The sequence below is a fragment of the Trypanosoma rangeli genome, assembly GCF_003719475.1.
Source record: "Trypanosoma rangeli strain AM80 chromosome Unknown Tra_15.4_contig_00118, whole genome shotgun sequence".
Lineage (NCBI taxonomy): Eukaryota > Euglenozoa > Kinetoplastea > Trypanosomatida > Trypanosomatidae > Trypanosoma > Trypanosoma rangeli.
In genome coordinates, this window is record NW_021705862.1 from 16,953 (window position 1) to 32,188 (window position 15,236).

At 49.4% G+C, this 15,236-nt stretch overlaps 4 protein-coding genes across 4 annotated transcripts, besides 3 other annotated features; all 4 read right to left on the reverse strand.

Moving 5' to 3' along the window:
- Positions 1-173: 173 nt before the first annotated feature.
- TraAM80_04163 (putative palmitoyltransferase ZDHHC12) lies at positions 174-992 on the reverse strand (the record flags this gene model as incomplete). Its single annotated transcript, XM_029381101.1, has 1 exon — positions 174-992. The coding sequence occupies one exon, from the start codon at positions 990-992 to the stop codon at positions 174-176; it is 819 nt and encodes a 272-aa protein (XP_029239056.1).
- Positions 993-1,245: 253 nt separating this feature from the next.
- TraAM80_04164 (putative neurobeachin/beige protein) lies at positions 1,246-10,302 on the reverse strand (the record flags this gene model as incomplete). Its single annotated transcript, XM_029381102.1, has 1 exon — positions 1,246-10,302. One exon carries the CDS (start codon positions 10,300-10,302, stop codon positions 1,246-1,248), a length of 9,057 nt encoding a protein of 3,018 aa, XP_029239057.1.
- A 221-nt stretch (positions 10,303-10,523) lies between these two features.
- Positions 10,524-10,548: a microsatellite.
- Positions 10,549-10,565: a sequence feature (A-rich).
- A 77-nt stretch (positions 10,566-10,642) lies between these two features.
- TraAM80_04165 (uncharacterized protein) lies at positions 10,643-13,507 on the reverse strand (the record flags this gene model as incomplete). Its single annotated transcript, XM_029381103.1, has 1 exon — positions 10,643-13,507. The coding sequence occupies one exon, from the start codon at positions 13,505-13,507 to the stop codon at positions 10,643-10,645; it is 2,865 nt and encodes a 954-aa protein (XP_029239058.1).
- Positions 13,508-13,664: 157 nt separating this feature from the next.
- Positions 13,665-14,978, reverse strand: TraAM80_04166 (putative origin recognition complex subunit 1, putative,cell division cycle 6; the record flags this gene model as incomplete). The annotated part of the gene is made up of 1 exon (XM_029381104.1): positions 13,665-14,978. One exon carries the CDS (start codon positions 14,976-14,978, stop codon positions 13,665-13,667), a length of 1,314 nt encoding a protein of 437 aa, XP_029239059.1.
- Positions 14,979-15,058: 80 nt separating this feature from the next.
- Positions 15,059-15,086: a sequence feature (A-rich).
- Positions 15,087-15,236: the final 150 nt, after the last annotated feature.

A 15,236-nucleotide genomic window follows, 5' to 3' on the forward strand; every position in this document is an offset into this window, starting at 1 on the left:
GAAGTAAGAAAAAAGTGAGGTTTATTTCGTCATAGGCAGGGAAAAGTCCGTTAGGCGTAGAAAGCGTGTGCGGCACGCATACAGACACACATGCCGCCCCCACTGAAGTGGTGTATATTCTAGCGCTATCGCATCTGTCAGAGGAAGGTGCAAGAGTGAAGAGATGGGGGTGACTACACCGGGGTGGTGTCATCGTGACTCATGACCAGGTGCCACTCGACGGGGCCACGGTGAAAAAGAAATGAGATATTCCAGAAAAACCCATGATCAAAGGGATTACCTTGTCGCGAGCAAAGATACGTGATTCTGTAACGACTGGCGAACTCCCACGTGGTCTGGTTTCTGGCCAAGAGCACCCCATGTACCACCCACAGCGCAAATACCAGGCAGAGCATTAAGCCACCCACGACCAGCAGCACAAACGGGACAACATTGCGGAGAAAAACGTTTGTCAGGGTTTCGGAGTCGCGAAGGTTGAAGCACCTTAAAAACTTGGGCACCAGACACAGCAGGTACGCCAGTGCAACAGTTAGCAGGAGATAGAATCTTGGGTGGTTCGCCTCTCCAACGCAGCCTCCTATCCAGAAACAGTGATGGTCGTACTTCCGCACACATCGCTCGCAGCGGTCGCAGTGTTTGGCGCGCAAAGGCTGCCACAGACGACATTTGCAACACCAGTGAAAAAGGGACCGGTCCTCCACACTGGTGAGCTCCACGGAGTCCGTGACGAAGCCGGGATCGGGCGTCCAATTCCACACCATCATGGCATTAAAGGAGAAGACCAGTACAACGAGAGGAGCCGCGTCCGCGAGATCCATAGAGGCCCAAAAAAACAACACAACCGCAGCAAGGGCCTGGGCGGCGATGAGGAACCATGCAGCGCCTACAGAAGCTAACCGAGATGCTGCAGCCACCCTGGACGGCCCCCTGCGTTCCACGGTTTCCTGCCCAAAAACGGAGACGTGGTCCCTCCAGCGGGGCACGAACGGCATCCGCAGTCTACAGCCAGCTAAAACAAAAAGGCAAAACAAAGGAAAAAAAGGTACGTTACACATTTACGTACGTCAGTGTGTAACTGTACAAGAAACGAAAGCGACACCACAGCCGAGGAGGAGGATGAAGGATAAACCGTAAAGAGAGCAAGCAGAAGGTCAACAATGAAAGAAAACACACACAGAAAAAAAAAAAATTTCTGCTCAGTAGAGGAAAGAATAGGAAGCAGATCCGCAGTGCAGAGTTACTGCCTCAGAGGCCTACCTTCCATGTGACAAGTGTTGACTTTCGGTCACACGCAGCCAAAATCGTGCCGTTGGGACTAAGCGCCAGAGATTTTATGGTGTCCTCAAGGCCGGGGTGGCGGATGTCACTTAGCCACAGCAGGTCTTTCTCCCGCAGAACCCGTACAATCATCCCCTGTGCGACGAACATAACCCCGCCAACGGAAAGGAGGGCAGTTGCGGGTTCTTCGCCAAGATCATGCACAGCCACAAGAGATCCATTAAGAGTATAAAGTTGAACAACATGAGCACCCTTCGGGGAGTAGCCAGCCAAAGCAATGTCACCTTCCTTTGCATTGACGGCGATAAGGTCATAGTGCCAGAGAACGTCACTGCCGGCACTTTGCCGCCACATACTCGCATAGAATAAAGGCTCTGGATACTTTGTCGCCGGGCACGGATGGGGGATGGTGCGAAGGAGCACCAGGCGTGCTGTGTCCCACACCGCCACTTTATGATCCTCCGCAGTAGAAACCAAAATCCCCCACTCGGCGGAGACGCAAAGCGCAATCACTGGTGCAGTATGCCCATATAAAACACACACACGCCGTCGAACGGCACCTCGATTTCGCACCGTTTTCACTTCCTTGTGTGACGCTTTTTCCGCGGCATGTATCCTGTTTTTGTCTTCTCCAGATTCTTCCTGAAGTGGTACCTCTACTTCAGTCCATTCCTCGTAGGTAATCCCCAACACATGGATGGCACCCGATGCCATTCCGGCATAGACACTCGGCGGGTCAACCGTAAATGTGGTGATCCTTCCGTTGCTGACGTGAAGCGAACACATTTCACGAGATAAATCCTTTCCATCCAAAATTGCGATGCAATTTCCTCGGAGGCAGAGACAATCCTTCAGTTGATCATGGATCACTGTGAACGGCAAACAATGCATTGGTAGCGCTATAGGTCGTGACTGCGTCATAGAGAGCTTCCACTCACTCGCTTCTTCTGCGCCCCGGGCAGCAGTGGCAAATTTTGCGCGGGGAAACACAACCACGGTTCCCTCCACCTTTGCTACATTTAATATCGGCACAAGGTTTTTAGGGTTAAGCACAACACAGGCACGCGAACTTGAGGCCTCGTAGCGCAGTGTTGGACAAGGGCTTGGAAAGAATGGGGGGTATGTTGGCTTTATGCGCGACTTGTGCTGCTGGGTAAACAGCTGCAAAGGCACTTGACCGTAGCAGTCTATTTGTGTTTCATGGCTGGAGAGAAGAACCGGATCTGTAACGGTGGAAAGATCAATCGATCCCTCGTAGGTCAGTGGGTGAAACACATTCACCGCCTCCACCGCCTCCTTGCCACGTTGTTTGTAGCCAAACATGAGATCAATCCAAGCGTGCAGATTTTCAGAGGTGTGACGGCTTTCAAGTGCCTGCCGCAGTTTTTGCGTCAACTCCCGCGGGGTCGATGCCCATGGAGGCAGCTGCACATCATCTACAACTCTTCCGTCCTGCCTCACTCCAAAAGGAATTCGGTTGGAATTAACAAACATCTCAGGAAAACAATACAACTCTGGAAGAAGCTCCTTCACATCCTTGCCCATGGAGATGAAGTAGGCGGTGGCCATGGAGTCAAACACACGACCTGCATCGTCGAGGTTGGAGTTCATGTGCAAGAAATACTCGGAAAAGGGCTGCACTCGAACCAAAAAGTGAAGTGCCCCTCCAACAGGGGCGTAGTGAGTGCCGTAGTGGTGGGGGATCAAGTCGATACACGCACTACGTTCCGTTTGGGGCAGCGCCTCAATCTCACTGTACCGTTGCACTGCCCGCAATTCGCGGTCAGGGGTCTGCGCCCCCATAGGTTTGTCGAGCCGGCGATAGACGGCGGGCGACGACAAATCCAGCGTGGGGGAGCAAAAGTCAGCCACCACGTGGGGAAACACGGGGTACTGCCGCAAATCACCGTATGAGCGACCTGCCGCAATGTTCAGGTACATCAGGTAGTGAAAGTTGGAGATGCGGCCCTCGCACCACCAGTTCCGCCACATCTTTAGGTTGTTCTCCGTTAGCACCAGAGTCTTGTCAAGATGCGGGCGGGCGCACTCGACAATGTGTTCCATTACCGTTTTTTTCACCTCCTCCGAGTCAAACGTAAGAAACAGGGTTTCTCCTGTGGAAAGGAGCAGCTCCAACGCACAAGGCCGCAGTAAATCTCGACGCGGCCATACCGCACGTATGGAAGCGACGCTCAAAACACGACGAAAACGTGGCATTTCCTGCTTGTTCTTGAGGGTCTTCGGCAGTCGCGTTTCAAAGTCGTGCGACTCCACAAAGGTGGATAGGCCAGACGCCTTCGTAGCCTCTCTTCCAAGTTGTGTCACACCATGCTCAAACCCTTCTACAACGTACGATATATTTTTGGGGGCCACACAAAGCGTTATAGGGACACGACCCATAGGAAGCACCAGCTTGCACGTGACAGCCAGAGAATCCGTTTCAAGGGAATCAATGTTTAGCACCTGCGGAACGGCTGTCACGGAGTATAATTCCAAGAGTCTGATATCATCGATAAAAGCCATGCCGTCTCGGTAGACGGCGCAAAGATATTGGTCCGTGTCCTCCGTCGTCGTAATTCGCACATTGCGAATGAAGCGACAAAGACGTATGCGCTGCCATTCAGGGCCCATAAAGCGGTCTAGTTCCCAGCGGTTCAGTGGTGGCGGATTGCGTGAGTAGAGGCTGATACAATGTCCCCACCATGGCAACAAGGAAAAACGGTAGGCGGCATGGGCAGCTAGAATTGCACTACCATCCTCTTCCAGAGACTTCTTGTAAAGCGCCGCTTTATGCCAAATGGAAGACTGAAACTGACGCATCCCTGCATCGAATTGGTCGTGGCACTGCACAGCCTGTTTGGAGTCCATCGACAGGAGCGAAAGCCTTTGCTGCAGGCCACGGTGTTGCAAAGCTGCGACTGCCGCGGAGCGGGTGGCTGTGATGTATTTCTCAATGGCCGCCACCCCACGATGTGAGAGCTCAATCCCCCAAAGAGAGTCACCCAACGTCGCTGCATCCTCGGCAAGCAAAGCCTGTTCCTGGGCTGTTAGAGTCGCCTCCAGCTCAGTTGTGGACGACGGGGAAACGCCTCGTCTGACAAGAGACCACATAGTGGCGTTGTGGCGTATAAGACGACAGATAGCTAGCGACATATGAAACCGACCCAAATTACCCCGCAGCGGGACATGGAGGAAACTAAAGGCAGCTCGCAAAACGATGATCCAGGGTGCACAGTCTTTCAATGTCTCCCCAGGCGCCCTTTTCCACAGCTCCATCAATACTGTGTGGGGTGACAGCCACAAATGCTTCCAGTCCGCCACATCCAGCGGGTACGACAGTGACTTATGCCTTTCCCATTGGGAATGATGGGCACCATGCTCCGCAATTTCACTCTGGGTAAGGTGTACAAGCAGCAGTTCCTTCACCACATCATCATCGGTTTTCTCAGCATCGTATAGTGCAGTAGCGATCACTCTCCACTGTAACAGCAGTAACTCTTCACGCAGCTTTGCAGCATGCTTTTTCGGCATCCACTTCATGCTACCCGTCTGTAGTTCAAAAAACAATGTGCGGGCAGCCTTCAGCAGGAGTAAGGTAAGGCACATCCCCGTCTGACACTCTCTCAGCGCAAGTGTCTTTCCTAGGTGCATCGAGTACATATGCACCAGTGCCATTGGAGCTATTCCATTGGCGTCTGATGTGGTAGCTTCATTGCATCCTCGATCATCGCTCTCATACCGATTCAGGAGAATCGTAATAGCTTCCTGAATTCGAAGGAAAGAAAAATAATCGTTCACAAACGAGGCTGAACAGTCATTTTTTGCAAGGGCGGCAAACATGTGGAAGCACGGCACACTAAAACGGTTCAACCACGCTTCCGCCTTATTGACATCCGCGTCTGCCACACACATCATTTCCTTGTCGCCTTCGCGCAAAACAGTCTGAAAAATGGCCCACAGTGCATCACCCAGTAGCTGTCCACAACTGGCATCTGCAGCAGTCCATGCGTTTTTAATCATGTGCACAGCGGTGGATGTAAGTAGCTCAATGAAGGCCTCCGTCACTGTAGATCCCTCCATCGCCAAGGTGGGAAAGATGCCAATCAAGTAGCTCGGTAGCGGTTCCATCAAATGATCCCCGGTCCCAACACCGTAGAGAAAGCTGTGTGAGGACAACTCCTTAGTTTCCATGACGTCACGCAAAAGTTGCATAACCTCCACCTGAAAGACGACCGGCAGGTGCAAAAAAAGTGCGAGCAGGAAAAAAATGAGCGATCGAACCCGACCTGCCTCGCTTAGTCGTGCGCTGCGCCGCACTATATCCGCAATAATGGCAAGCTCCTGCTTGGAGAGGCAAGGGGAGTCTGATAACAACAGCTGGCGAGCCATGTACACATCTACCATGGCAATAAGCTGCCCTCTCGGAAGCGGCAGGCATGAGAAGAGGGAGATGGCTTTGCACCGCACCAGCTCATTTGAGCACTGTAGAAGCGACACGACGCCGGAGACGAGATCCGCATCCAGCAAATGTGTAGGGTCACTCACCTCCATGACACTGTGGACGATACCTAGTAGTCCAACCGCCCACTCCACCGGAAGCTGGGGAGGCGCCGCGTCGCCAACAACTAGGCAAACAACGGCCTGCACAAGTTGTCTCAAGGGCAACGTTGTCCGACACAACGTGCTCACGAAGGACATTGCACACGCGATGATAGATGTATCCCAAACGCCATTTGTATACCCCGCAAAATGCATAAGCAGATGAAGGATAAATTTCTCCAAGGCATAACAACAATTCCCTACGCCATGCTGAGAATTGATGCCGTACTGCAGAAGTTGAGCGTTAAGGTAACCATACTGCGCATCCGCCACATATTTTTCCAACGTGCACAACACCATACGAAAAGCATCCGCGTCTTGAGACCATAATGTAAAGTCAAGCATAAGGGGTAAGAGGTCGGTTCTCACGATTAACCGATGTCCGACAGCGTCACATAATGAAGCCGCAATCCTCTCCGATATTTCGATACGAGCATGCAGCATGGCTCGTAGTAAAATAACCAAAGACTGGCCTCCGTGCCATGGTGTTGAGCACAAGAGACTTGCCGGAGAGTGTCGGAGTACGATGGCGCATACGCACTCCCACACTTCTGCAAACGCTGTTGAATATGGCGCCTGCAGCGTGGCCACCCAGGCAAAGAATGGAATGCCACCAACAGCATCCAGCGCTGAATACGCTGGCGTCACGGAATGAAAGCGTGGACCATTGGCTTCCACCCACATGCTCCCAAAGCTGCGAACATTGTCCTCGTCCGTGAAAAGTCCAAGAGATACCCGTGTCACAGATCCAATCTTCGTCAGGCGGTCAACCGCCGTATCCCGTGGCGTTGCATCGGCATCTTGGCGTTCAGCCATGTCACTGGAAGGCCCATGACGCTCCATGTGCGTCACTAGGCAGAGTTCACCACCAAACACACCAACAATGACAGGCAAGTGTTCCTTGCTGCAGTAGCTACTAAACGGAAAGGAAGCGCTGGAAATTCGAAGCTGACCCTTCATGTTAGAGATTCCATCTTGTCGCCACATAGCTGCAAGCAACACCATTTCCTCCGTCAACATCCCTACCTCCTGCTCTGTCATGTTCGCCAGGGTCGGGTACAGTCCAACAACAAAGCTCCTGTCCACGAAGGAAAGAGAAAAGAGGTTGTCACTACCCATCGCAAAGAGAGATGCCAATTCCAACTTGGATAGGGGGCCCGCAAACATTCCTAGAGACCCAAAAAGTAGCTGCTGCGGGCAATCACCAGGCGGTGCACACGCCGCACCCAAGGAGACCGCATTCACCTCCCAGGGCCAAGGATTTACCCTACCTAGTACTCCAAGAGACATCTCAACGCCGACTCGAACCTCCGTTGAAGATAAACGACCATAATCAGTCGCAGCATGCAATGAAACTCGGAACTCCAGAGGTAGTTTTGTACGAATTGAGGTGGATGTCCGATGCCCTATAACTATTGACATTGAAACCATGCACCACTTCCCTCTTGGCACCGCTATGCTGGGTACAGGCACAGTCCTTAAGCGTTGCTCGCGATGCCCCGGCAGCAGCAATCTTAGACTTAAGTCACCCTCTTTGGAGAGGAGCAGCATAACAACAATTTTGTTTTGATCCAAGAACAGGGACACTAAAACAAATTCCACGCTTCCCATGGACAGAGAGGCAGTTTGCTCCACGAGGAGCCAAAGTACGACTGAAAAACACTTTTCAGACCTTGGGACGGTTAGTGACATCGATACGTCGATGCCACCGTAGATTCCTAAACTATGCTTGAGGCGCTGCACCGCAGTCGGCTGGAACCTTGTTACAGCTGGAAAACCAACAGATATTCCTAAAAAGGAAATGGGCTGAGAGCTTGGCATGGAATGCCGCAGCATGGCCCGCCACATCGAGAACACAGTCGTGGTGGCTGTATTCGCATACTTCACAGAATCCACACTGCGTCTACGCAAACACATTTGTAGCAGGAAGAGCATCGCATTATGACTAAATCCACACGCACTCAGCTGCGACGTAACGATGGCAAGTCGTTGAATACTGTTTTCCCGGTACTTTTCATCCGCGGCAACTGCCACCGCCAAAAGCTCTGACAGGAGTGTCAGCACGCCTCGCTCCACCAGAGTGTAGATGTTCTCCAGACAGTTGGAAAATACGTCAAGAAGAAGTTGGGTTACTGACACCCCGAGTAACGCCCTCGCCGCCGTCCGCGACGCCCGCTGAAGCATCGCAAATAAACTTTGGAGGTACTCAGGGTGCACAATACGCTGTCTCGCACACGCAAAGCAGTCGTCACCGTATGAAGTGTAGAGCTCCCATCCGGCTGTTAACCCCTGGCGGGTCGCCGGTACGGCATCGAAGAACTCCTTCTTTGATGCCTCTATTTCATCCAACAAGACCAACGAACTCAAGGAGCACAAGCCCAAAAAGGCCCGCGCAGTTATTGACGTGTATAATCTGCACTGAAGAAAGGGGCCTGTAGCAACAATCTCTTCAAGCTGACGAGAAAGGTCCCGTCTAAACTCTGCCGAGGCATTTACATGAAGAAGACTTAATAGATGCAGCGCAAGCAATAAAAAGTCGCACATAAGCAGATACCGCTGCGGCGACTGCTCCATCCCGCACGCGTCCCGCTGGTGACGGTGATAGGCTATCATCTCATCATACAAGGCACAAAAATCAAACATCATCAACTCTGAAGAAAAACTGTCACCCATGCTCACACAAAGGCACTGAAGGCCAATCAATATGCTATTCACCTCCGTAGGAACATAGGTACGGTCAGCTGAACTTCGACGTACTGATCTTATACACGTCTGTAACGCCCAGCAACTTGTTATGATAGACCCATTAGACTGAAAATTTGTCTGCCCAAGCAGCTGTAGCAGTAGTGTTTGAATCTGCAATGTACCCACTTGAGACTCCAGCATCACCAGCGACAATAGATCCGCACACTCCAGGAGAAGCCTCGGTCCATTCCTTACCTCAGTGCGCATTATGTCAACGATGGTGCTAGCCATGCGTAAAAAATTTCCTTGCAGTGCAGGCACCCTTGTGCAAACCTCCTTTACAAACCTTATCACCAGCTGAGTTTCACACGGGTTCGATGTATTCTGAACTCTTTTATTTAGCTCCTCAAACAGATCCGCGGCGACGAGCTGGGTGTAAAAGAAGGTTCCATTCACAAGACTGCCTAATAGAATAAGGGTTTGAATCGTATAACGTAAAGTTATTGTCGTAGAACTTGAAGCAAGCTCCACAACTAGAGCGCAAAGGCGTGGAGCTCCATTTTTTTGTTTGGCATAAGCTGCATGAGAGGCACACACTGTGAGACACAGACGCACTATAGTCGCTATTACGCTTCCCACCTTCGCTTCTTCCGGGGCAGAGCTGCATTGCATATAGTACCTTAATACATCCACCAGTCCCTCACTAACAAGCCCGGCCGCCACGATATCGGTGTTACCCAGGCGAACTGTACAGATGAGGAGTGGGACAAGGTGGCGAAAGAGCACAGGCTGGTGCTTCATGACCAGAAGAGCAGCCCGCACCATGACACGAAGCCCGAACATGCCCAAGGTCGATCTATAAACGGAGGGATCCGGCTCCATTTCTTCCATCTCCCAATGAAAGGATCTGAGATACAGGTAAAGGGAGTGAGAAGGCGATCGGCCACTATCAGGCAGAGAAATAAGGAGACACAGAATGTCAAACAGTACTGTACTCGGCTCATGTAGGGGACAGCTTGGGTCTTCGGCCATACTGCACCATTGCGTGATCGTCGATAGACACCTCGCTGGTCCATCAACAAGAGCAAAAGCCTCCACCCACCGTTTGGTGAGCCCAGCCGTGCCTAACAGAATCTGAAGTATACCTCGAACCGCCAGCAGAGCAACCTCTTGTCGGTCAGATGGGGATAGGTCAAGTGCATCAAGCAGCAACTGTATCGGTGATAGCTTAAGGCGAGCAAGGAGAGTGCAGTTTCTTGCATCCGACAAGAGCAGCACGATGGTCCTCACGTATGAATTTAAGCAAAGGTGATGCCGCGTTAACCCTCCATCAAGCAAAGGAATTCGCACCAGCAGCGGAAAAAAGGCAAACAACCCGGCGCCAGAGGTTCCGTCCAGAGTAATTTGCCGCATACACTCATGGGGATTGGCCTCTGTGGCAATTTCTATCACACGCATATAATCCACAAGGCTATTCCCCTCAGACACAAGTAAACGCAGTCGTGACTGCGATCCTAAACTCTCCAGCATAACATTGAGAAGCCGCGTTCGTCCAAGGACATCCCAAACACTTACAAGGTGTACAGGGCCAGTTAGCAACTGTCGCAGCTGCCGCACCGTCTGTCGCTCCAATTCATGATCAAGAGGAGTGAACCGAAGCTGTACGCAGGACACACAAAAACTAGTCATAGTATTGCCCTCGGTCAAGCAACTAATGTCATTCTCACAGTTACGACCCATCCTGCTGCTTTGCAGAAGGAGAAGGGGGGAAGGGGGGGAGGAAAGCGGCAAATAATAAGCATATAAAACGGCATCTAATCTCCACCCCAAACACGTTATCAACCCTTTAAAAACTTCAACCACCCCAGCCAAAGATGACAGAACCAAAGAAAATGGAACCATAAATTTCCTTTCCTTCGCTTGTTTCTGTGGCCATGAGCCTGTGATGAAGGCAGTGTCCAACAAACACACACACACACAGACACAGAGAACAAAAAGAAAAAATATATATTGTTTTTGGAACTAAACACAGAATAACAAACAACATCAAAAATGAAAAAAAAGGCAATATGTCGTTTGTTTATTGCTTTTTCTTCATTTTGGCCAATTCCGCTTCCAATTTCTGTAATTCAGCGGTACGCTTGTTCTGTGAGAGACAACGAACCACCTTGTCTACGACCGTATCCTTAATGGCGGAACTTCCATGCTCTTTCCGCAGTGTCTGGAAAAGAGTTAACGTCGAGTTCCAACTATGGCTGTGCACAGCGTTAATTCCAAGCGTATAGAGGATAGGTGGCAGTTTTTTGGACCCACCCCGCGCATTCTTAATGAGATCCAACGCTTCCTCCCACATACCCAGTTTCCCATAGAGGGAAAGCATGACGGAGTAGGTGTTGGTGTCCCGCAAGGATGGGTCCGTTTGACTGTAGAACTCAATGGCCTCTTGCGGTCGTTCAGACCTCATCAGACTACTCAGTACCGCATTGTTCGTAGTCGTGTTGATTGTTACGCCTCTCTTTTGCATGTAACTGTAGATGGACTGGACAACCTCCAGCTTCTCTACTGACGCGCTAAGGGCACAGTTGTAGAACAGGGTTAGCGTATCAGCGTCAGTTGTTTTGGCAAATTCTGGAGAAATGGAATTGATCAAAGTCAGTGCCTTTGCCCAATCGCGCTCCTTGGCACATTGAAGCATAACCTCAGACGAGATTTCAGCTCCTGCTGCTACTGTGACTGTTGCTGCTGCGGATGCCGGACCCCTTGTAGCGGCAACGTTTGACCCTGACGACTTGTCATGAAGTTGCAAACTGCTCACTGTTTTCTCTGAGAGGGGAGGTCGTTCTTCCGCTTGAAGAGCCTCGTTCACAAACGCCACCGCATGAGGAAGCGCCGTTGCCAATGGCACGTGGTCCTTATAGAAATCGGCCAACTCCACAATCTCCTTCAGCATCTTGTTTTCATGCAACAAAGGCAGCAGTTTTCGGAGTGTAAACCTGGCCCTAAAAACGGGTGCCTTCTTCACAATGGAGACGGTTGCTCGTAATGTCTCCACTGTTTTGGAGGCTCGTGCCATGGCGACGGCAGCCGACAGGTGAGCTGGACGAATGCCAGTCATCTTCTCTTGTCGCTCAATTTCCCGGAACAATAACTGCGGGTTTTCCGGGTCAAACTTCTTCCAACAGAGGACGGCAAGTATCGCCGGATCTTCCGCGTTAAGCCCGCGCTTGCGAATTTCCTCCAATACACCTTCAATGTGCTCAGGCTGCGTAATTCGAAGCAACTCCGCGTAAATCTCCTCATCGACGTTGGTTGAGGCGATAAGCTGTAAAATCATGTGTCTTCTGCGAGCTCCCTTTTCCATTTTCGCCATTTGCAATTTGTGTATTTTCCCAAATCGCTCAGAGGCAGCAAGGGTTTTGGACACAAATTCCATCACACTCTTAGCTGCCTGCTCATCCAGGGCATGCAAGGCAAGCAAAAGCCGTAGCTCATGAAGACCAGCCTTATCACTAAAGCGTTTCTGCGAAGTCCCGACGAGATCAATAGCCTCTTGCCACGATCCAGATGTAACCAGCATCGAAATGGCCTTGGACACTGTGGAAAAGTCCAAGTTGCCTTTCACACTGGGTGAAGCAGAATGATAAAGCTGCAGAAACGCCTCCCCAACTTTATGCCGTAGTTCAAAATTGGCAACATCATCATGCAGCCTTCGCTGCCTTAACTCCTTCAAGAGAGCTGATTTCACAACTTCCTTCTGATTTAGTGGAACATATTTGAGTCGACCTTCCATGATACAAACAGCCTGTTTCAATACAGAGTCAGGAATGTTTGACATGGAGACTAGTTGCTCAAAAGATTTGAAACATGCTTCCCACCTATTGGAAAAGTACATTTCTTCAATCATACCCGTCGGTGCATCGACTTCACCTGGTGCTGTTGCTGTGGATGATCTTACTATCGTAGTTCTATGCTTAACCCATTCATCCCCCAGCATATTATGTTCCTCTTCCCGTTGCAATGTCAATCGTTCTTTTTCCGCGTTTTCCTGAGACTGCCGCAACTGCTCAATTTCCCGCTCGCGCTGTAGTTCCCATGCATCCACTGAAATGGCTCCACTTTTTACAGACTCAAAATGTTGCACCTTTGAACTGACCTCCTCTGCGGAAATTGGCACAGTTATTTTGGGTTTGGTAGGCCTTTCTGGGACAAGTGTCACCCTTTCAAGCAATGTGGACACATCATGCTCAGCCACAAAAAACAGTTTCTGCTCTGATGCAGTACTAGTTTCAAAAAGGGGTTTTTCCTCGATAATGGTGACCTTTGTTGCTTCGACTTTCATGCGTGGATCTTTCATTTCCTCTTGATCCGGCTTTGTGTGCATCCTTTCCGGCAGCGTAGAAGCTACTGGCAAAGCACCTGAATCAGGTGCTGAAACCTTGGTCTTTGCCTGCTCCGCAACAAAATCCAAAGTGGGTACTGCATACTCACTTAGTAAGGATCCTGAGTGTGGGACCTGTGCATGCGTCACCGGCCCCTCTGATCTAGCTGGTTGTACGCCCACAGGCTTCGCCTCCTTGGTAACAAAGTCCAATGAGGGCACTGCTTTGGGGTGTGATTTGACTGCGATAGAGAAATCTTTTGTTTTTGAAGGCGGGTGTGAAATGTCAATTAAAGGAACCCGCTTTGCGATGCTGGTGGGGTTCCTGATGATATTCTTTTTTGGGGGTCGCTGAGTGGCCAAAAATTCTGCAACTTTATACGATACATTTCCCAAAGATCCACCTTTTTTTTGGCTTTGAGACTGAATTCTCTTTAGCTGCTGAGCATAACGCCTACTCGTCTCGCCCAGTGGTTCTACCGCGCCTACTTTTTTTGCAGAGTCAAATAAAATTCTAGCCACCGTTGCGAAATTGGAGCTTCCAGCTCCTCCGTGGGGGGAAGCCATAAATATTTCTTTACTTTGAAGGAAAACCAAAGACAACACAAAGAAGCAAATAAAAAAAAAGTAAATAACACACAATAACACTCACGCATAGTATAAACATAAAAAAAAACACGCACAAAAAAAAAGACTTCTTGCTCCTTTGACCTGGATTTATATATTATGTTTTGAACAGTGGAATTATTCCTTCGCCAAAAACGTCATGTAATTTACACGCATCCACCACTGTAGGAAACGGTTGTAGCATAGACACATATGCTCTTTCGGTGGCCTCAAGAAGATGCTGGGCCGTCTTCACAGGAATACGATCTTCCCCTATCGATACATCAATCAAAGCAACTTCTCGCAGAATTTCAACAATGTCCAAATAGGCTCCATAGGTTAAATCCATGGAATGAGGTTCACCCAGAGCAGCGGTAAAGGTTTGCTGAGCCCTTTTAGTTGCTACAAACAAACCGTCCAACAACAAACGACTATCACTTGGGTTTGATCGAAACACCTTTGTCGTCTCGTGAGCTATAACCGCCACACTAATAAAGAGAATTGGTAACCTAATTGTTTGGATAAATTCCACAAAACGATCATGAAATATTTGTCTAACAACAGCATGAACATCTTTAACAGACAACAGGCCATCCTGTGTTTTTGGGACACAATAGCCCTCCTCCAATTTCATCATGAGACCACATACAGCGGACGACGCAGATTGTAGTAGACGTCTTACATCTCCATAATGGGAGGCTGTCTGGTTACACAGATAGTTGATAGCTTTCTCAGCGAAAAGCGCTGGTTTGATGTTACCAACTCTTCGTAATATGATCGCTTTTAGTTCGGAGAAGCTATAAGGCTCAAAAACCAATTTTTTAGTGATATCCAATCGACTTCTTGTTTTAGCATCCGCTGCTAACTCCATACTGTTAGAAATTGTAATGAGTTTACAAAAAGCAAAAGGAAAACTCAACCAATCTACAATTCTAAAAAATGCCTTATGATGTCGCTTTAACACTTTATCGACTTCATCGATAACAATAACACACAAAGGCATTGAAGCGCTACCCCAACCTTGTCTAAAACGTTTTTCGATCAAGGCAGCACACTGCTCAGGTGAACAATTCTCGGTGTGCCCAAGACGTGCCTTGCTTAAATGAGAATTCAATGTCCAGTATATATCGGTGTTCTTCTGAATCACGTAGCCGTTAAGAAACACTGCAGTCGGTTTCTTTTCTGAGGAAGCAGCTTGCGCAAGAAGGGAAAGCGCATGATTTACAGAAGCGGTTTTCCCTGTTCCAGGCATACCAAAAATCTGCATAACAGGATGAACATTGTCATTTAAAAAGTCCAAAATAGCGCAAACATGTACATCCCGGCAAGTAAGCTCTTTTGCTGCCGCAGCACTGGATACACTCAAGGCAGTAACACCTGCACGAAGAGCTGCAATGATATTTTGGTTCGCATTGGTCCTTTTAAGTTCCATAAAATTTTTGCCCCAATCCAAAATGGCTCATAAACCACACCGAGCGGAAAAACAACAAACTTTGATGTGACCGTGTAAACAAATAAATAAAATAAAATAGACAGAAAAGCAAGACGGGGAAACTATCTACTGCCCTGTTCCACACAGAGAAAAAGCAGCGAAAGAGCATCATCAGAAGCAATTTAAAAAAAGGAGAGATAAAAAACTCTAAATCAACTGGAAAATAAACTAAAATCATCCTCGAATTCTCATACAACC